At 36.0% G+C, this 21,843-nt stretch overlaps 1 protein-coding gene across 3 annotated transcripts; it reads left to right on the top strand.

The window, feature by feature from the left end:
* The first annotated feature begins 10,450 nt into the window (after nt 1-10,450).
* On the top strand, nt 10,451-19,914 carry LOC122072692 (ubiquitin-conjugating enzyme E2-23 kDa-like). Of its 3 annotated transcripts, none has more exons than XM_042637079.1 (8): nt 10,451-10,772; nt 13,316-13,431; nt 13,555-13,632; nt 14,123-14,202; nt 18,557-18,683; nt 19,004-19,056; nt 19,299-19,427; nt 19,565-19,914. In XM_042637079.1, the coding sequence occupies exons 3-8, from the start codon at nt 13,589-13,591 to the stop codon at nt 19,693-19,695; spliced, it is 564 nt and encodes a 187-aa protein (XP_042493013.1). In that variant the 5' UTR covers nt 10,451-10,772; nt 13,316-13,431; nt 13,555-13,588; the 3' UTR covers nt 19,696-19,914. The 3 variants fall into 3 exon arrangements, with proteins under 3 accessions (XP_042493013.1, XP_042493012.1, XP_042493014.1); XM_042637078.1 differs by having other exon boundaries at nt 10,457-10,772; nt 13,316-13,426; XM_042637080.1 differs by having other exon boundaries at nt 10,466-10,772; nt 13,316-13,426; nt 18,569-18,683.
* Nucleotides 19,915-21,843: the final 1,929 nt, after the last annotated feature.

The following is a 21,843-nucleotide window of genomic DNA, read 5'->3' on the forward strand; positions in this document are numbered from 1 at the left end:
GTGGGCTTATGCTTTCGGACCATGACTTACCTTTTTAAGGAATGAATTGGTATCAATCGGTGTTGTATCGAGCTCGGTTGGATTCTGGGCTTTAATTGGGCTTCTCCTGATCGGGTTAATCGGGCCTTAAATAAGGTAATGTACCAAGAAAGCCTTAAACGATCTTTATTTTTCTTAGATTTAAGATATTTTAATTTATTTTGTTAGAATATCAACAATTTTGAAAAAATATTACACTTGGTTATAATCAATAATTGATAAAAATATCAATATATACCCTATTCTATCTCAAAAAAATCAAAATACCTAAATAAATGGTCGGGCTAAATGTGTCGATTCGAGTCGGGCTTGTAAATGGGTTGGACTGGTTGGGAGACCCATCGGGCTTACCCTTTGCACCGTGTACTACCTATTTATAAACGGGCCTAGCTTAGACCCGACATGTTTATTAATCGGGCTTGTCCAGGTCAGACCATAAACGTGTTAGGCTCGGTCGGGCCTACAGGTGTGGGCTTGGAATTGACACCCCTAACCACACTTGGAGGCACTTTCCCTATTAACTTGATCAATCCACCAAGGATTTAAATTTAGAATTGGGGTGGAATCGGTCATTGCCAACCCTAGAATCGGTCTTCAAATCTAAAAGCTCAATGATTTGGTAAAAAAAACTCTAAAATTGTTTGCTTCGAAATGTTTAGAATTGAGATCGATCATGGACAATTTCAATCTAAATCAATCAATTCGATCGATTCAATTCCAATTTTTGAAACAATGATATTCGCTCATCTTCTACGACCTTCGTATTTGGTTCCATCACATGACTCAATCAAAAATATCGAGTGGAACCTCAGATTGATCATTTTTAAGTTGGGTAAGTCTCCATAACTCTTGATTCGGTTTTCTATATTTTTATCTTTTTTACTCAGATCAAACAAGTCAAAACCTGAATTTTTAACTATGATTTTAAGTTGGATTTTTATTTTATTTTCGAAAACCCTGGTGTCAGATTTATTTAAGATATGATAAAATACAAATTTCATTAAGGACTATGGGCTTTTCAAACCAGTATCCATTTTTTATTCTTTGCATTGATGAAGGCTGTGTAAATATTTTAAGAAGATAAGATCAATAACAAGTTAGAAAATAGCTAAAATCTAGATAGCTACTTATCTAGTAGTTGAAAATATATTTCTGGATTATTATACTTTTGTAGTAATTTAAGATAAAAAGTGGAGAAACAAAAAAATTGGTATAAAATTTGATCGCTATATTTAGCAAATTGTTGTATATTAGTATTAGAAATAGGGAAGGTTTTGTGCATGGTGTGCACAATTATATATAAACCATTGGTTAAGGATATGAGTGTCTTAATACTATTTCCTACAAATTCTCATGTTGTGTTGTTTAAACATTCCATGCACCAGTTAGCGGAAACATGTTTTCTCCTCATTATTTCCTATCAAATTATCATCTATCTTGTGTCAAGGTTTTGGCTTTGGTATCCCCAATCTTCTACCAATCACATTATTTTGTCATGGAAAAAGTAAAAATAATATTTCGTCATCTTTTCATGTAATAAGTTCTAATGTTGCATAATCTTATCACCTTGTATAGCAACAAAGAGAGTGATCTCTCAGCTAGTGAGGTTGGAAGCTAAACAATTAAGAGCTTGGGGGATGATTCATGAGAGAGAGAGAGAGACAGAGAGAGAAGAAATATTAAAATAGATGAAAAATTACAGAATTAATGTGTACATATACCTATACCTGGACATGAAACAAACCAAGAATAAAAACAGGTCGATTACTCACCATTGAAATTGCCAAAAAAAACACCCTACCTAAAGTACAAGAAAACATAAATGAACTGGGAGAAAACGAAATTTAGATCTGCCTAAAGCATACCACATGACATCACTATCAGCAAAACTTGGATGATAGTCCATAGCCAATGACATACATGAACAAGTTGTATCTTTGCAAGGGCATCAACCATCACATTAGCTTGATGGAAGTTATTGGTAATTTTCGAGAGATCCCACTCAAGTTTGATTGGAGAGCTGGCTACCTAGACCAAATAAATCCATGGAATATTAGATGAAGTAGTCAAGACAATATACATAACGTAAGATTCAATCCAAATCTTATCAATACCTTTCTCTCTAGCTAGTTCCAACCCAAAAGGAAAGGCTTCAAATTCCGCAAAATAGTTAGTTTGCATTCCATAAATTTTGAAAAACACCATAAAGGAACCACAACAAAATGTCTAAATATATCTCTAACTCTAGTGTGGCTCGGGTTCTCGAGAGAACACTCGTCAATGTTCAGCTTAGACCAACCTCCTCTAGTTTGCACCAGAAAACTTTGAAAAATCTTGGAAGCATTAGGTTAGACCGGAGGAAACTTCGAAGAGTTTGCAAATTCTCAACTAATCGAGTAGACAATGAATCCATAAGAGCCACAACCTCACGAATACCCTATTTGATAGAAAAAGTCACTATATATTTTGGCTTAGAAAGACTCTCATAACTCCTAGGTTTCTTTTGGTCCAAATAACATGGAGACCATTACAAAGCTAGCCACCTAAATTTGTCTGATACTTGAAGACTTTAATTTGGGGTTCCACCATGCAATAACGTTTGGGATGGAAGAAAAACTGAGCCAACATAAATTAATTCTCTCACAAAACCAATTTCACTATTCAAATAAGTAAGGTCACGGAAAAAAACACATATGTTCAAAAATGATTTAAAAATAAAAATTGCATCTATAAGCCTTCTTTATGTAAGAAAGTTTAAGGACCATTATCCATATTGCAATTAGAGATATAAATGGGGTGAATCCAGTAGTATCAAAAGCTGTATCCAATTAGCATATTCGCATTAAATATGATTTGATATATGATAGATTATTCACTTAAATATCAAAGTTAAAAATGTTCTACCAAAAGAACACAGTTACAGCTAGAACAGAAACTTTAACAAATGCAATCATAGCTGTTGTAGGCTTGTAGCTTATAAGAATGGATATAGCACACTCTTTGCTGCTGTAATAATAATAAGATGGGGTTTCCTGTTATTTATGAGCAGGTTTCATGTAAGAGTATGGATTCTCTCCCTATGTGGTGACTTCCCACATAAGATCTCACCATCCATGGGTATTAAACCACGAGTCAATGGTACATTAATTGCAATGACTCGTGGTCCAAATATTGTTTGGGTGATAGGTCACATGTTGGGAGGGCAACTCCTATCCCTACGTGGAGAGCTGATCTGGACTCTTCATGTAATGGGTGGTAATGCTTGAAATTTGAGGAATTAATTTACATGGAAAGCAACAACTTTCTAGCTTTATTACTAACAAAATTTCTTATACACAAGTATTGTAGAACCACGAAAACGCGGAATAGTCTCACATTATCTATGCATGAACCACGGAATGCACATATAAGGGCAGCCTCCTTAACACTTCAGATGCGTTTTAGAGTCATGTGATGGCCTACCTGCTCACCAAGGCGGACAATATCTTGGCATGTAGGCTCTACTATGCATTTGTGCATGTCATTGGTATCAAAGGCAGGGATAAGAATGATAGTGGAAGCGTCAATATAAAACCACAGATTAGTCCCACATCGCGTGCACATAAGCCACGGAATATTAACATTTCAAGATGCATTTTAAAGCCATGCGGTGGCGCACCTTTCTGCCAAAGTATACAATATCTTGACCTGAGGGACCCATTGTGCATATGTGGCTCTTCATGTATGTGGCCCAGCACAAGCAGGTATGCTCATAAGGGTGTCAATTAGGACAGTTCCTAAATAGTATTGGTTCCAAGGGGCTAATCCCCATGATCGTCCCATTTATTAAAAGGTTCTAAAATTGATGCTATAGTTTGTTTCTATTCCTTAATGAATCTAGGCACTCAAATTTTAAGTCTAAAATGTAGTATACAAATAAATTCCCAAGTATAGAAATAATTGAATTCATATTCTTAAGTATACAAATAATCAAACATTAACCTTTAATTGTTCTTAGTAATTGCAACATAACCCATATACGTTATAACTATTAAGTATTAAACATGTTTCTTAAATGGGTCTTGGTTGTTCCATTCCAGTTACTTCCTTATTAATCTTTCAGTTCTAAAACAGTTTGGAAAGCGTGTTTCAAAACCTTTCAGTCCCATTTAATAATGGAACTAATCAATTCTGATTCATGAATCAATTCTAGAATGAAATGAACTATCGATCCCAAATTGACAACCTTACCCACCACCCTTACACTAAACCATGACAGCGAGTTTATGACCCTGACGTAGGAAAATGAGAGAAAGAGAGAGTATGAAGAACACATTTAAGTGTGGTCCCCTAAACATTATTCATGATATTATCCATTCGATCATCTTTCTCATGAATGGTTCATTTCTACATATTTTCAGGTAAATTAACAGCGTGACTGACTCCCTAACTAAAAATGACGTGTCTTATGCGTATGAGACAATCTAACTTAGTTATCTAATATATGCCACTTGAATACCTTGTGTTGGTCACACTTTAATAAATAATCCATCTATGCGGTCCCCTCGTGGGCTGATAAGAGAAGGAAAGAATGATAAGGTGTGATGGTAACTTTGTTTGGAGAGGGAAGTGCCAAAACCATAATAAAGGGGAAGCATGTAAGTAATGTAAAGGTGAAGTAGATGCATTATATGATGAGTTTGAAATTACATATACATATATATGACATGATTTTATATTATTTTGCATGCATGGGAAGTCATTAGCCATGAAAGGGACATAGAGACACTATATGGATTGGATGAAGAGGAAGATATAAATGTAAGCAGATCGCAGCAGGTGATGGGTTTATGACTTATAATTGATGATGGAATGAGATTGCTCTTAACTCATGTGCACTTGTCGCTCCATATGTTAGAGGCCCAATAACCAGGCCATGTGGTTTCATATTGGTTTGGTTCGATTTTAATCAAATCAGTTGAGTTAAACCAATTTTAGAATATCAGTAGACCACATTGAAATCAAACCGTTAAGTCAATTTTAGTTACAGTCTTGGGTCCGATTAATCCCCTAGATACACATGTATATTTCCACACACAGAGAATCATAGTCATATTAAATGTTAGAGTTTAATTCAATCAAATATCTTTTTAGGCTAGGTTCCTAATTCCCTAATCAATTACTCAGGTGTATGCACTGCAAATTTAATCAACTAGTCTAATCCGACTTTTTTATATTAAGAGGCAATGCTTGAGTGCTTGTTAGCGAAAAGGTTGAAGTTTCAAAAGGCAAGAGTATGTCTACAAAACTATGTTCCTTGGTTGGTCGGATATCACTCTCGAAGTTGGAAAGAATAAACTGACAACAAATGATTTAGATTAGAAAAATATAATAATTGATGGTTTAGATTTGTCTTGTGAGTTTCAAATCAATTAAAAAAATGATTTGATTTGATTTGGTGTGAACCAATCCAGTTGGGTTAATACAATCGATTTGGGCCGGAAATCGACAACCCTATCTTCAGTCTTGAATTATGATGCTAACATGTTCGTTTTAGAGAAGCTTAGCTGGAAGCCTAAAGGGACTAACGAAGCAAGTGGCGGAAACGGAATGCACATGGTTGCACATGTTCCCGTTGTACTCCACCACTCACTCGCACGTCCCCTCCCCCTCGCTACTACCCATTTGCCTTTGTTTGTTTCGTGGGGTCCTCTCTGGCCTCTCTACTTGTTTCCCCACCAGCTGTTGGCATTGATCACCACTGGGCACCAACCCAAAGCCTCAAAGCCTCAAAGCCTCAAAGCCCATGCCAAAGATCAGGGGGGCCACCCTACCCTCTTAGATAGAGGTCTCAAGAATGTGTCCAGTTCCAGCTCATTCCCTTTTAATTGTCTTCTCTTTCTTCCCCCAGTTTAGAATGTTGTTTCTTTTTCTTAATTTTTGTTTTACTTTACATTTTTGTTGCTTGTTTTTCACAACAGTGTTTTTTGTGGTTTAATAGAATTTTTTTTTGTTTAATTAACTAGAAAATATAAAGTAAAAAACAATTATATTAGAGCTGGTTTGAGAGAAGCTTTGATAAACGATAAGTTACGATAAAATCGTTTGAAAAAATGTGACCATGTTTAATAGAGAAGTGATTTAATTCAAATTAAAAGATCTAAAAGAGCTAAGGGTAAACTTAAAATGACCTTAAGAAAGAGGAGAGGTGAGGAGAGATTCACATAGCTTACTTAGGCTTTGTATCGAGTATGAGAAAAGAAGATATTTACTAAAAATGATACAACAATTGGTGCATAGCTTAGGCCTTGTATGAGTATGAAGGTAAAGATCCATGTTGCTGACTCCATATAGTTGGATAAAATGAAGCTGTTATTGTAGTGGAAAACCTCTGATTCTCTTTGATGGATGTAGGCATTTTTGTTGAATTACATTAAATTTTTCGTATTGTATGATTATTCACTTGGTTTCTTTCTCGTGATTATGCATTCATTTCTGACAAGTGATATCAAAGCCATGTTTCGATCTTGACACCTGTGATTTATGGGATCACCGAGGTTCCACTGAATTGGGTAGATGGAGAGATCGAGAGACAAAGAAATAGTAATTGAACCTAATATTAGGCTTAATGATTGTTCGACATCTTGTCATTTGTCTATAATCACTATCATTAAAAGAACAAAGGAACTTTCATTAAGCAAAAATATAAGATTTAACTGGGCAATGCATGGCTTACTTAAGATCTAATTAATTCCTCTTGTATTCTTCATTGACAGGTGTAGTCAACGTGTTCTGAACGACCCATTGCCCTTCTTTCTTAGTAATTCAGCTTCTCACAGCTAGCTAACTAACTAACTTGTTTTATTTTATTACCATTTTTTTTTTTAACTATTTGCATTTATTGGGGGTTTTAGATACTCAAGTTGAAGATTTTAGTAGCATACATTAAGACATGGGTAATAAGAAAAAAAAAATAAAAAATAGGGAGAAAGTTATCAGCTGCATAGAGGAACGTAATAAGGTCATTTCATGTGAAGATGATGAGAGAGAGATAGACTAGCACCTTGTCCAGCAGTTTAGAGATTTGTTTTTTCCTTATAAAAAAGGATCGAGTTTTCTTTTGCCCACACCAAAATAAAAATCTCTTGATCTACGGGATTTAACCCTTTGATTGAACTAAGAAAGGATATTTGTGATTTCAATTTTAAGGGGAAGAGTTAAATGATGACATTCATTATTCTAAGAGGGTGCTAGCTTATCCTATGCAACTGGACAGAGATCTCGATGCCTAAAAAAAAATAAAGAAAGAAAAATAATGACCACTAAAATTGCTTGGATTTGAACTAGATGCATGGTTGAGTTTGAACTTCTACCTAATTAATAATGTTCCTTGTCCTGCTGTGTAGTAAACGCTAGCACCTCCGTTTGTCCATATCTCTCCTCCCTTCTATGAAATGATATATCTATCACCCCATTGTAAGAGAAGAGAGAAAAAAAGAGATGCTTACTCATGTGTTTAGCCAGACAAGGAACTAATCCCTATGAAAATAGTGCCTTGAAATTCAGAACCATAGGAGAGCGACCAATAGTCTTGTAGTCTTTGTCTGCTTGAGGTATTGGAGGCATATGAATACACATATATATATATTTTTTTTTGGTGTGAATAAATACACATATTTGGAGAAGTAATCCAATGCAAGTATATTTGATTGATGGAGCAAATAAAAATTTCCTGCAGTTTTCAAATTTAGTGTTGAGAAAATGTTCTCTGAACTGTCAAAAGGGAAGACACACTAGCACCTTTTCTCCTATCTCTCTTTTTAGTTGTTACATGAAGTAATCTTGCTATCCTCCTATGTAAGAAATTATTCCGTCACTTCTCATGGGTGTGTTGCACTATGCTGTTTGCTCAGTTGACCATATCTCTTTAGTTTTTTTATTTGTGATTCAATTTTAACAAAATTGGGATTGCAACAAGTTGGCTTCAATGGAATCTCACTTTCAAAAAAGAATGTAAATAGATCGGATGTGATTAGATTTAGATATTTCTTATTTTCTTGACCTGATACAGATATCCTGCCTTAAAAAAATACGGATGCAAATCAAACCTAGATTTTTCACTCTCCGTTTACATCTCTGACTAGTGTAACCAGGACCTTTTAATTTCAATGGATATGATTCTCTCTCAATCCATATCTCTCATTTCTCTTAGCTCTTTCCTCATTCTCTAGAACGTGTCAAGTCTTCAAGAACCCTGAATATCATTAGTTACTTAATTTTTTTATTATTAATTAATATCTATTCGAATATGATAGATTATGTTCTAAATTATCTAAATTCAGATTGGAATACCCTTTGACCAGATACGAATACACCTAAACGTGGGACTCAAATTCAAAATTGGGATCTTCTAAAATTTGTAGGTAAGGGGCAATATGATAAAGTAAGAAAACTTATTTGGATCTGATTACATGGATATGAAAATATTATCAAAATTCAAACTATAGTTCATGAATTCCTAACAAGTTTGGAAAGTTGGAGATATCTTACGGTATAAAACTTGTTCCGTAAGAAAACATAAGCTATAGTTGAAATGTGTGGGAAATTCTAATTTTTTTTTTTTCCTTCATTAGATTATGGTAAAAAATTTGACACATGTGTAATCCAAATAATATGTTATTTATCAATCGTCAAATTTGCCATATCTTCATATTCCACGTGACACAATGAGGATTACTTTATAAGAGGTTTTGCCTTTTTATGTGGATCTGATTCTGATGCTGATGATAAAAGGAGGCAGAATTGAATTGGTGGATGTTGGGGATGAAACTAGGTCGGTTGGGCCGGGTTTCTCAAAAACCCAGCCCAAATCTAGACCCCTTAATTCAGCCCAAGCCCAACTTAGACCAAAATCAGGTTATAGTATCTCAGTCTAAGCCCAGACTAGCCTTCATTGACTCTGGTTGGATTGGTCTTGGCCGGTTTAACTCTAGCAATCGTTATGTATGATGTAATTATGTATAGTCATAGATTATATATATTTACATATGTAATTATATAATAATATATAATTACATATGGGAGAGGTTCCAATAACGGCAGCATGGTCCCTATGCAATGAGCAGGCCAATGGCAGCGAATGGAAGCATCGGTGGAGTGGCTTTCCCTCTTTCATGAGGGGTGGGGTGGACATTTTGCTATTTGTGTTTGGACGCAAGGCCCATGTTACCTTTCAGGCTTCTTTTTTCCATTATATATTTAGGGCCAAATAACATTGTCTTGCTGGCACAAGAAACACCAACGTGCTAGCACGCAAACCCTGTCTCTATGATTTTCTTGTGCCAATAGGACAGGGTTCTTCTTCCCATATATTTATATACAAGCCAGCCCAATCCGAATTCAGATCGAGGTGCCTAGAAATCTCAATCCTACCGCAAATTGAGGGCTAAAAGACAAGCCCATGCCCTGTTGGGCTCAAGGTGGGCTTAGAATTTCGGGGCCAAACTTGTACCCTAGGTGAATGTATTTTTTTTTTGCTAGGTGAATGGATCCAATTGCACAATTATTCGATAAAGGTGTCAATCGATTTGATTTCCTTTTTTCGATTGGGTTCTTGTCCAGTTCAAAATAAAATATGTACAAATAGAAATTGAATCTTTAAAAAAAAAAAAAAAAAAGGTTCATTTTGGTTCAGTTGTAATTCCATTAATTCAATCTAACAAGCGGTCTACTACAAGATATTTATAAACAAAAGAAACTGAGCACACTTTATGCAATTACACAGTAAGTATCCTACACTTACTATGAATCAGCTGACGGAACAACTTTTTCAAACAACAAGAATTGATCTCCGGCACAAGACGCATCCATAGACGCATACAAAGAGGCATAATCATATGAATATGAATATGCAAGGGTAGTTTATAAACCAACCAGGAATGGCAAGTGAATAAAAAGAGCATCACAAGCAACACACTCAAATGAAGTTGGCTTGGCGAAATAAGCCTTGGCCATCTCAAGCAGGTAGACGTTATCTTGGTGGAGACATTGAGGTGAGCTTGACTCATGTGATCCTTTTTGGGTACTTGGCTTGTTTTTTTGGGTTTAACTTGAGTTGTGGTTCCATTTATTTTAGTCTAATTCGGCGTTTATGCTGTTTTTAAATTTTGATTCAACATATCCAATTTTATTGGTTCAGGTTCGGTTTTATTCAATTCGAGTTCAGTTTTACATGGCTTGAATTTGGTTTGGGCCAACGGTGCGACCTTCAAAATTTTGAAACTGACTCGAATTTCTTCTTTCAAAATCAAAATCAAACTTTTTTTTTTTTTTTTTTAATTCGATTCGATCCATTTTAAATGGTCAATTTCAGTTTCAGTTGTCAGTTCCGGTTGGAAATTGATACCAGAACAATATCATTCACTGGATCAGTCTCTTTAAAATAGAATCATTTCTGGGCTGGCTGGCTACAAATGCAGAAAGAGAAAGAAATGGAACGGACGAAGAAGAGGCAGAGCAGCTTTTTCGTACTCTCTCCATTTATGCACGTGCATCGAATTGTGTCGACATTCTCTCTCTATCCATCTTTTCTCTCTTGCTCTCTGTGTTTTATGTTCTCTTTGATCAACAGGGAAGGTATATTTTCACCGCAGAAGAGATAGAAGCGATCAATCTCCGATCTCTGCTAATGGAAATCTGAGTGGTCGGAGCTTCGAGTATGCTTAAAAGTATTGGAAGAAAGTTCTACAGTTTTGGTTACTCTCTATACCTGACCTGCTCTGTTTGATAATTTTCGTTAAATTTGTTTGTGGTTTCTTTAGATCTGCTCTACTTCTCTTGTTTTGGATTCAATTTAGGTTATTTGATTGAATGGTGAGTTGGGTTTTGTTTGAGCTTCATGTACGCTGTGTTTGATAGCTTTTATTTTTGGTGATTGTTATATAGCTCATGACTCTAAAACTGAAGCGTTTTACTTGGAATCAAATGCTGATATGGGTCGACTTTCACTCTCATTTCTGACCTTTTGGATTAGTTATTTTGGCGATTGATCGGGTTTCCATATGTTGGTATAATATGAGGAATTTGTTCTTTTATGTGGAATATTTGATGGAATATAGTATTGGTCCCCTACTTTGTTCATTTTTGTTTGCTTGGATGGATGTAATATACACTTATAGTAATCACTTCATTGGAAAGATTTAACTTCTGGACTTGCTTTCTATTAACGTTCTTTAAGTGTTAGATTACCTAGAACTCGCGTTAGGGAATGACAATCGAGAGATGGCTCTAATACCATGTTAGATAAGGGAATGACAACCAAGGGATGGTTCTGATACAATGTTAGATTCCAACACAAAAGCTTGATCGGTGAGGTGGAGGGACCAACATGTATATGAAAGTACATCTAAGGTCATAGGCAACCGATGTAGGATTATAGCTCTATGACCCAACAAAAAGTTATGAAGAGCTGTTAATCCATTTATGTATGGTTGAAAGGAATCTTTGAACCATTATTACATGACCAGTATGTGCAGTTATCCCCACTCTCCCCATACACTGTTTGGTTCTTTATTAATTGAGGCATGCTTTTACTCAGCTTCTATATATTTATTAGACCTTAGGTGAAATTTCAGATTAGAAAAACCTAACTCCTTGAATGGGATTCCCTATCTGGGGCATTTCTGGGGTAACTAAATAATTGTCTTGATGTCTTTATCACACTATTCGGTGGAAAAAAATGGGGAGGAAATCCTACATAAATGGAAATGAGTTTTTATTTGCCTTGTCCAAGCACAGTGGTAGAAGCACATAGGCACTCAAAGGGACAACTCAAGTCAGCCTTATATCCCAACTAAATAGGGTTGGTTACATGCATCCTTACCCTCCAATCAGCTCTATTCAAAGTCATACTTGATACAAGGCCTAAGCTATGTACGTCTTTCCTCCCCATTTCTCCGAAATTATTTTAGGTCTATCCCTGGCTCTTTTTTCTCTTTCAGTCTGAATCAAATCACTACTCCTTATTGGAGTATCTAAAGGCCTCCGTTTTACATGGCCATGCTACCTTACGACTTTCTCGAAGCTTGTCATGTATCGGAGCCACTCCAAAATCACCTATAATTGTTCGTTCTTTACTCAAAAGTGTCGGCTTGCACAAAATAGCTCTAGGAAAAGGGCCTTATTCAAACTTACTTGTGAATTACATCAGTCCTGTCACCAATGCGCATACTCGCATGAACTTCACTTGGAAATGTTTAGTGAACTCCCAAGTCCTAACCATTCCTGCTGTTGTGGTGGTGACACAGGCACTTATCTCGAACCCATATGTTTCTCCTCTTTCTAGGTTTGTGACAGTGCCAGAGCTCTGTAAAACTTACTCTCTTTGCTTGTTCATGCTTTGTTGAATTTGCATAGATGACCATCTGCCTACTGTTGTGGAAGTGTCGTAGAGTCAAATGGTATTCCCCCCCGGTTTTTTAAGTGTCAGGAATTATCTTCATATGCCTCTGCGAGAGTTTTATGACATGGTCTATGCATTTCCATGTGAAGCCAGACTGTAAATGGCTCGGACAATTGGAATACTCACGGGAACGTCTTATGATACCTGACATTACATTTGAATTTTGATATTTAATCCAATCTTTTTCTGAACACATAGGTTAGTGCTTTTCATTTCTATCATCATGATGGGGAAGGGGAAGATTTCTTCAATGCATCAACAGATTAATCTGGGGATGTTCTAGACTTAGAATGTGTACATGGTGATGGTGAACCTTTTTTTTCTTCCCATTAAATTATTAAATAAGAAACTTGTAATTGAGGATCACATGGGTGGTAGAGTGGAGTGCTCCACTGGATACAGCATCTAAACCAGAAAGAAGATATTAATTGGCTACCAGTCATTTATAATGTCATTGATGTTAGAAGAGCCCAACCTGTTCTTCTAACAAGGGATTAGTGCTAGATATGGGTAAGTGAGAAAAAGTTTGGTTGGACGGTAGCTATTGTTACCCCTCCCGGTATGTGCTAGATTATGCTTAGCATGTCTATAAGTCTTATTGCTCAAGTTTAGGTTTTTTTATCTTTTATTTTTTATTATTTATTTATTATTTATTTTTTTATTTTTTTTCAAATTTTGGCAAACCTGATTTACTCCTATACAACCGGGTTACAAAGTGAACTAGATATCAAAAGGAATGTCTTTTAAAGTTTATTCTTACCTTATGTTTTGTTTATTTTTCTTGGTATTTCTGTGAACGGTCTTATATCTACTAATTCTTGGTCTTTGTTCTTTCAGTTTTCATTCATTTTCTTCCTAGTTTTGGGCACTAGAAGATTTGATATTCTGACACTAGGGTGACCCTATTTCCTCCTCTGGTTTTTGTACCTCTTATTGATCTGTTTAAAGGTATGGTATGTTCACTCTCTATGTTATTTTTTCTGTCTCATTTGAGCTGTTTTATATCTGAACTTAAATTGAATATAACGCAAATGGAATGCTGTGACAAAATTGATTTCTTGATGGGCATGCAACAGATCTTGAACTGATTCATTATATATAAGGGGAAAAATGTCTTCTCCCAGCAAGAGGAGAGATATGGATGTCATGAAGCTGTAAGTTTCATGACCATTTTTCATTAACTTCTTATTCTTTAAGATGCTTGCAGTATATGAATGCTTACCATAAATGACCTGCCAAAAATTGAGGAAGTGACTATGCTTCCTAAACAAAATCAGAAGAAAAATAATCAAAGGAGGACTCCAATGAATCAGAGTTTTGCTAAACGTGATTCAAATCAGAGTTTACTATATTTCCCCACAATCACTCCAGAGAAATGATACAAGTGCACCCTATGTATGTCCCTAGATACTTTCAGCTTTTCCAAGCACCACTTCATCAGGGAGTCAATTTTCAACCAAGTGTTTTCAAATTAATCTTATAGAATTTATATTTGTTTATTGTATTGGAGTAAAACCTCAGATTTTTACCCAGAAAATAAGAATAAAAAACCTCAGATTCAGTCCCATAAGGATGCCTTGAGTTGTTCTGTCACACTGAGTGTTCCACTTTTGGGCTAATATAGTATGTTGTTTTGTTCTACAGGATGATGAGTGACTACTCTGTGGAGATGTTCAATGATGGAATTAATGAATTCAATGTTGAATTTCATGGCCCAAAAGAAAGTATATTTTTTCTTCCTTTCCTTGTGTAATTGCTTCTATGCAGTATGACCCCAGTATTGTAGATTGTCCTGCTGGGTGCACTCTTGCAGTTGATAACTTGTTAGTTTGGAATTAGGAGAAAACATTTTCTAAGGTTGGTTGGTGGGTTGGATATAGCTTATCAATCTTTTACTTCTCTCCCCACCAAAACCACCCCCCCCAAAAAAAAAAAAAAAAAAAAAAAACGAGGAACTGTGTTTAATTGAAGCCACAATAATATATTTTTTTTCTGGTAGAAATTGTAGCCACAATAATCAAGGTTCCCCAAATGTTTTTTTTTTTCCTTCTGAATGTGAGTCAAGTTTTGTCTAGGTTCGTCAAACTTCTTGGGTTTGGTGCTTCTTTTGTAATTTCCAGGGAATTCAGCCTCTAACTTTATCAGAGCAAATGTATTGATCTAGAGAAGATGTTGAAACTTGTTATGGCGGAGACCCAAATCTAGTTACCGCTGCTATGGGGTGAGATGGCCAGGAGAAATGGAGCTCAAAAGCGAATATATATATATATAGTCTTCACCCTGTTCTGTAGGATGTGTTTTACTTAATTTTATGTTCTTTCATCCTTGAGAAAATTGTTTTGAGAGATAGCCAGGAGTATTGGGGCTGAAAGGGAGGATATGTACATTAGCCTTTACCCTATTCCTATTCTTTAGATTGGGCTTGTGTTAACTTTTTGGGATCATTGGTCCTTGACAAACTTGGTTTGCGCATTTTTGTGTAGTTCTGGTGCAGTTGACTGCATATTCCCTCTTCCCTATGAATAAGATTTCTGTTACTCATGAAAATGTAAACGAGTTATCTCAATTTTGTTACCATTCTATTACATTCTGTCTTATTACTTCTAGGAGTGTGCAAGGAGCTATAGAAATTTTAGTAGTTATGGGGTTTAGGTTAAATCACTTTTACTTTCCAAGTGCAAGAATGCTACTAGCTTATCTTGGTTGCTTTATGAAACTATTTTGTTCTCTGAATTTTAGTTTTCTTAAGGAAAAAATATTTAGTTCATAAGAAGATTGAGATATGGATATGGAAATGGGGTTTTTGATTGGCAGTTCATGAGATATTTTTGGTTTATTTACATAACAGCATTGGATTGCTTGGATCTTCTTACCTTCTTATTGTTTTTTCAAATCATGTTTTGGTGGGGAAGCAGACTCATCTTACCAGATTTCGTTGAGAATTCTGCTTAAATGGTGATCAGAAATTATTAACTAATTGTTAGGTTGTTTCACTTATTGGTTAGTCTAGGTCTTTTGGCAGTTGGTAGAAATGCTGATTTCATTGTGGTCTGGCGGACTAGAATTTTTTGGAACTGTATAAGTTCTTGAATTTATCTTTGGCACAAACCAACCAAAGCTCCGATGCTGAAATTACAAACCTCGAAGAAAATAGATGGTGAGTCTTTCTTGGAAGGTATTGTTGATCCGCAACAACAGGAAGGCCAAAGAGGAGAGGTTTTTATTCAAGTGGAAGCACAAGGGTATCAAGGAATCTGCATTTGCATCTTGGATTTTGATGGAAATATATATTGGATGGAATTTCAAGATTGGATAATGAAATTTGACACCTCAAGGAATGACTAGAAAGAATGGGTGCACATTCTTTCTATGAACCTACCTGGATTTGCTGCAGGAAATTGACGGTCAAATGGAAAATACCATCTCTGGCTTTGACTTAAAATTTACAGCAGGAGTCATATGTGAATATATAAGGGGGTTCTGTAATTTTCTTTTGGGTCAACCTAATGAGTTACCTGTTATATCATGAGTTTACAAGACCATGGAAAATGAGATTTTGATGCAAATCTTAATGTTGGTAGAAGATCCAGACAGAAAATCCTTAGGGGGAATAAAAAATATGTAGATCAGGTAGTCAGTCCACCTTAACTTCAGGCCTGTTGACAAATGATTTAGTAGGTAAAGGTTAGAGTACAATCAACTGCTCAAAACGATCAGATTGAAATTTTTTATTAGAATCTTATTTATCCAGTAAACATGGCACAGATTCCAAGAGCAAACTTTTTTTAGGGAGGGTGGTGGTTAATTGACAGATGTATAGTTTTTGTAGAAGGATTTTCACTTCCATCAATAATTTACCTCACCAAGACAAAAAAGGAATAATTTAGATGTCGAAAAAATTGTATCAGTTTACAAAATGTGGACAATGGCCGACAGTCACATCAGCTTGGTATGGACACTGGAGAGGATTGGATGGAGTACTTGTGCATAATCAGAATATGTATCATGAAGGTCTGACTACAGAAATCAATGTTTGTTATATTGTGATTAATGATTGGTTCATGGATTGGGTTCAGGTGTGTATCTTCTCTCTGAACCTGAAATATTTGGATATGAGGAGACCTAATTATCATTGGTACGGGCATATGAACAACAATCTTAAATTGCCAATAGACTATCTCCCAGTGAGCAAGCACCTCTTTTTAGTAATCGACAGATGATCAGTTTTTATCCAGTAAACAAAACATAGCAAAAAAATGATATCAAGAATTTCAAATTTTATAGTGCTTTAAAAGTCTACTAGTATTTGCATCACTGAAAGATCATAGTTTTATCTGTTGCGGGCTCCGTTTGATTGCAAGGGGAATTAAAGGGAAGGGAAGTGAAATTTTTGGAATCATTATCCCATGTTTTCCCATGTGATTGTATAATCTACTTAAATTTTTTACCATATTTAAAAATGATACATTTGACACGGAATTTTTATTTTACAATTTTATAGCAAGGGTTTTGGATGCAAAGTAAAGTGTAATTTAATAACCAGATATGGAATGATTTAGAATTAGTGATTGGATAATCTACTTAAAATTTTACCATATTTAGAAATGATGCATTTTACATGAAATTTTTATTTTAAATTTTATAGCGAAGGGTTTTGGATGCAAAGTTGAGTGAAATTTAATAACCAGATATGGAATGATTTAGAGTTAGTGATATAGTCACATGGGGTAATGATTCCAAAAATTTTCTTTCTAAGTTTGAAAATTTCACTTCCCTTTTAAATTTCCTTTACAACCAAACATAGCCGCATGTCCTGATTGGGGTACCTATCCATAAAATAAAGAATGAATCACTTTGAAATTTGTGGATCTGATGCATGCTACATCCACTCCCTTATTGGCCCTTTTCCAAAATTAGATTTTCATTTGAAGGGAACTTATGGGAGATAATCATTGATATCTTCAACTCTGAGAACACAGTGCCAGGAGAGATGACACAAGAACTGAATTGTGCTTGTTTACTGCATCCTCAATCACATATGGTTTTTTAGTTCTTTTAAGGAAGCATTTTTCAGGTCCAGAGAAGGTGTTTGTTTGCCTTTCCAAATGGCAAGTATAACAGTGGATGAGGTTGGTGTCAAGGGTCCTTTGGGAAGCTTTTCCATCTTATATTAGGGAGATAACTGGAGTTCTCTTGGTAGGCATCAGTGGTTGGAAGAAGCAATTTCAACTGCATGACAGATTCTTAGAATGATTTGTATTAGGAGATAGTAGAATATTTTTTCCTTCTTTGGTTTTCCCTTGCCATCGTTCCAGTCAGCTCCATGGGCCACAGAGAAGTTTACAGTTAGTGTATGATCTTGGGTGGGAAGATATGAAGTATCATGATAGTGATTTTTTCATTTTCTGCTGCTTTTTTTTTTCTTCTCTCTTCCCTAGTGATTTTGTTTGGTCCATTCCACATTGAACAAGTGGTAAATGACATACTTCATAACTGCTTTGGTGCATCATGGTCTGAGTTTTCCCTGATAAAGTAAAAAATGTATTCATAAATATATGATTATTGAGGGTGGACCTTGGTGCAACAGTAAGTTTGCTCCGTTGTGACCAAGTGGTCACTGGTTCGAGTCAGGAAACAGATTTTCCACGAAGGTGGGGTAAGGCTGTGTACATTATGAACCTCCTCAGAACCTCCCCCCAGCAGTGTCGGGAGCCTCATGCACTGGGTTCGCCCCCTTTTATAAATATACGATTATTATTGGTGTTCTGTGAAAACCTATTTTTGATCAGATTTAACTAATTATTTTGAAAATTATTGGAAAAGAATCAAGTATCATCTGTATTCTTCATGCAATCTTTTTTTTTTGGGTAAAATTCTTCATGCGCATTTATAAACTTCATCTGCTGAGGCTGAGTTCTCAAGTTCTCAACCTGGGAAGAAAAGAAACAAAACCAACTTTCTAACATTCCAGTTCAGCAATGAAGCATGAGATTGAATTTGTATTTCAAAAGGTTGCTTAGCTTTGTGGCTTTCCATATTTCCATCTCAGGATTTTATCTGATTGGTGCCATCTGACTGGGTTACTTGCAGGCCTTTATGAAGGTGGCGTGTGGAAAGTTCGTGTTGAGCTGCCAGATGCTTACCCTTACAAGTCTCCTTCTATTGGATTTCTGAACAAAATATTCCACCCAAATGTTGATGAGCTGTAAGTGTACTTGTACGCTCAAATACGCTTGTTATTTCATGGGGATAGATTGTACAGCTCCACTGGAGTCTTCTTATTTACATCAGATGTCAGTGGTACCATTGGTCTTTCTAAACTTTTTGTAGACGACAACAGTATGTTGGGAACCCTTTTTTTTTATGTCAGCATAGAAGATTTTAGAATATCTACCTATTTATGGTGCTTTTGTTATTTTTCTCTACTGATATTTCTTCATGAATTCTGCAGTATAATCTTTTCATTTCAGTCTGGATGCTACTGTAATTGATGTTCGATGCTGATTCTCTTATCTTGAATTACAGGTCTGGTTCAGTCTGCTTGGATGTAATCAACCAATCTTGGAGCCCAATGTTTGGTATAACTGCCTTTTTCCTTTTTAACCATCCATGGTGAATTATTGAAATTCACATTGATAGTCATACACCCCCTCCTGAAAACCCCATTTGGCTGGGGTACAACTTTACTTGAGTTGAGCTTATCTGAGTATAAATATTGAAGGCTTATTAAATGGCATGTTAAGCTTAGAAAAAAAAAAAAAAAAAAAACCTTACAAGTTTAGATTGTCTCAGTTTGGATTTATGTCTAATGTGGTTGCAGATCTGCTGAATGTATTTGAGGTGTTTCTTCCACAACTCTTGCTTTACCCAAATCCTTCGGACCCATTAAATGGTGATGCAGCATCGTTGATGATGGAGAACCAAAAACAATATGAACAAAAAGTGAAAGGTAAGAAACGTCTCACAAGTTTTATATTGTCCATTAAGACTGGACTTAAAGCAAATGGTTTGTTTCACTGACAGCAAAAGCAATTGTTTTCATGAATCAGAAATGCATTTTTGTTCTGATATAACTTGTAATAGCAGAGTACTGTGAACGATATGCGAAAAGAGAGAACATTACCAACCCCCAAGCTGAAGAGAGTAGTGACGACGACATCAGTGACAAACAGAGTACAAGAAGTGATGATGAAGTTGTGGGACACCCAGACCCATAAGCAACTTTTAGGGCCCAAGTCATCTTCAATGTAATGTGAATTCCTTCACTTCATGTTTACTGATCATTTGTGTAACAGCTGTATTCAATTGTTTATAAATATGAGTAGCTAGTAGAGTTCCTGAATCCAATTATTTGCAGGCCAGAGGGATCATCAGAAAAAATGGAAAAACAGATAAACATTGATTAAGAAAATTAAATGAAAAATATTTATGTTTAATTTCTTCTTGCTGCAATTTTGTTCTACAATTAGCGATAGACACCACTTATTAATCACAGTATCTAATAAAAAGCATTATTAATTGCAACATCTAATAAGGAGCATGTTTCCTACTTCCTACTGCCTTCCAACTGAAGCCGATTTTCAGTATCCGAAGGCTAGTGAATATGTTCACATCATCATCTAATTATGGGTTTATTTTTAGATCAATATCATTTCTTCACATGTTTTAATGTTTCGAAATTCAACACTTTGTTTGGTGCTAGAGATAGTGTAGGATTCCTATGGTAATTTAAGACATTTTATGTTCTCTATTATAGCCATTTCCTAGTCATTGTCTGAAGCTGAATTTGGCCACTGAAGTTTGGGAGCTCTTCTATTAATGGGCAGTCTTTCTGTATTCATTTGAAAAGTTAAAAGAGTTTTCCTTTGAGCTCAAAGAATATAAGCTTTGGATCTTTTAATGAAAATTGTAACTTGAAATGTCTGTGATATCACAGTCCATTAAGATGTTGGATACATGTTATTTATTATTATTATTATTTTGGGAGAGGGATAGGTATGCTAGCGCATTGCCTAGGAATTAGGTATGCTAGCAAGATTTTGACCGTCGGATTTGATCAACTTGAATTAAATCGCTGGATGGAGAGAAGATGTATAAACTTTCAATCCACTGTAACTACACCTTCTCTCCCCTCTTCTTGCTACACTTTGCAACTGATCGGTGACCGGTGATGTTGCTTGATCGGAAATTACCATGTCCAGCCTGCAAACTGCTCCAAACTCTACAAAGCGATCTCCAAACTCTCCTGTCAATCTACGTCTACAAACCGGACAATCTTCAATAGATTTCCATTTGTATTAGATGTTGCAAGGCAAAGCCCGAAGAAGAAGAAGGGTTTCTAGGATTCCACATCCCCATCCTTAAAATCTAGCCCCCATTAGAAAGTAGAAATTTTATGCAATTGTTTCAATGGATTCTATACACAAAACTCTGACGATGAACTCAAATCATTAAATGGTTTTAGTGAATCTGTGGACAACAGATTCATTCCTTTCCCACTCGTCTTCGAAGTTTCAAGAAGCTTGGATCGATTTTCGGCGACATATCCAAGATTTTGAGCTCGAACTCGTAGGTACTAATGGAGTATGGTTTTTGTATTGATTCTTTTTCAACTTTTGCCTCTTTCTAGTGATGCTTGCGAAATTCTCAAAGTGAATGGGGATTTAATTGAATCATCATAATTTTCCTTTGGGAAGAGGGATAGGTATGCTGCCGATATCAAATATGCTAGCGGATAGCACCAATAGGAACACATGATGGAGTATCATTCAGGAAGGATATGAGGGTCATTTCAAAAAAAGGGAAGAGAGATAGACACAATGGGTGCTAGCATACTTGATATTAGCAGTATACCCAACCTTTTCCCTTTTCCTTTTATTAGGGATTGCTACAAAAATTAATAATTTTCAATTTAACATCTTCGATTAGAGCATGAAAGAAGTTCAACTCCCCCCCCCCTCCCCCCCCCCCCCCCCCCCTCCCCTTTAAGTGAATAGGGGCGGCTGGGGTTTCCTAGGGTGGGTTCTATTGCAACAGGGGTTAGGAGAAGCTGAGGTGTGGATGCAGGAAGAGGAAGAAGAAGAAGTAGAAGAAGTGCAGGTGTTGACGATGATACGCATGAGTGGATGGTTTTGGTGATGCACAATGTGATGGGAAATGATTGGTGTTGCGGCGGTAGCGAAGCATCCGAAGCTGGGGCCTCGTTCAATGGCCACCTTCTGTTTTGAAGCTGGTAGCAGGGAATAGTGAGGTGAAGGGGGAGGGGTGTTGCAAGGAACACATGAGTGCCTAGGCAGGGAAGGCTGTTGTAATTTTTTATAAGATTTGAAAGATTGTTGCCGAAGACATTGGGGGTGACGGAATTT

The sequence above is a fragment of the Macadamia integrifolia genome, chromosome 3 (assembly GCF_013358625.1).
Source record: "Macadamia integrifolia cultivar HAES 741 chromosome 3, SCU_Mint_v3, whole genome shotgun sequence".
Classification (NCBI taxonomy): Eukaryota; Viridiplantae; Streptophyta; class Magnoliopsida; order Proteales; family Proteaceae; genus Macadamia; species Macadamia integrifolia.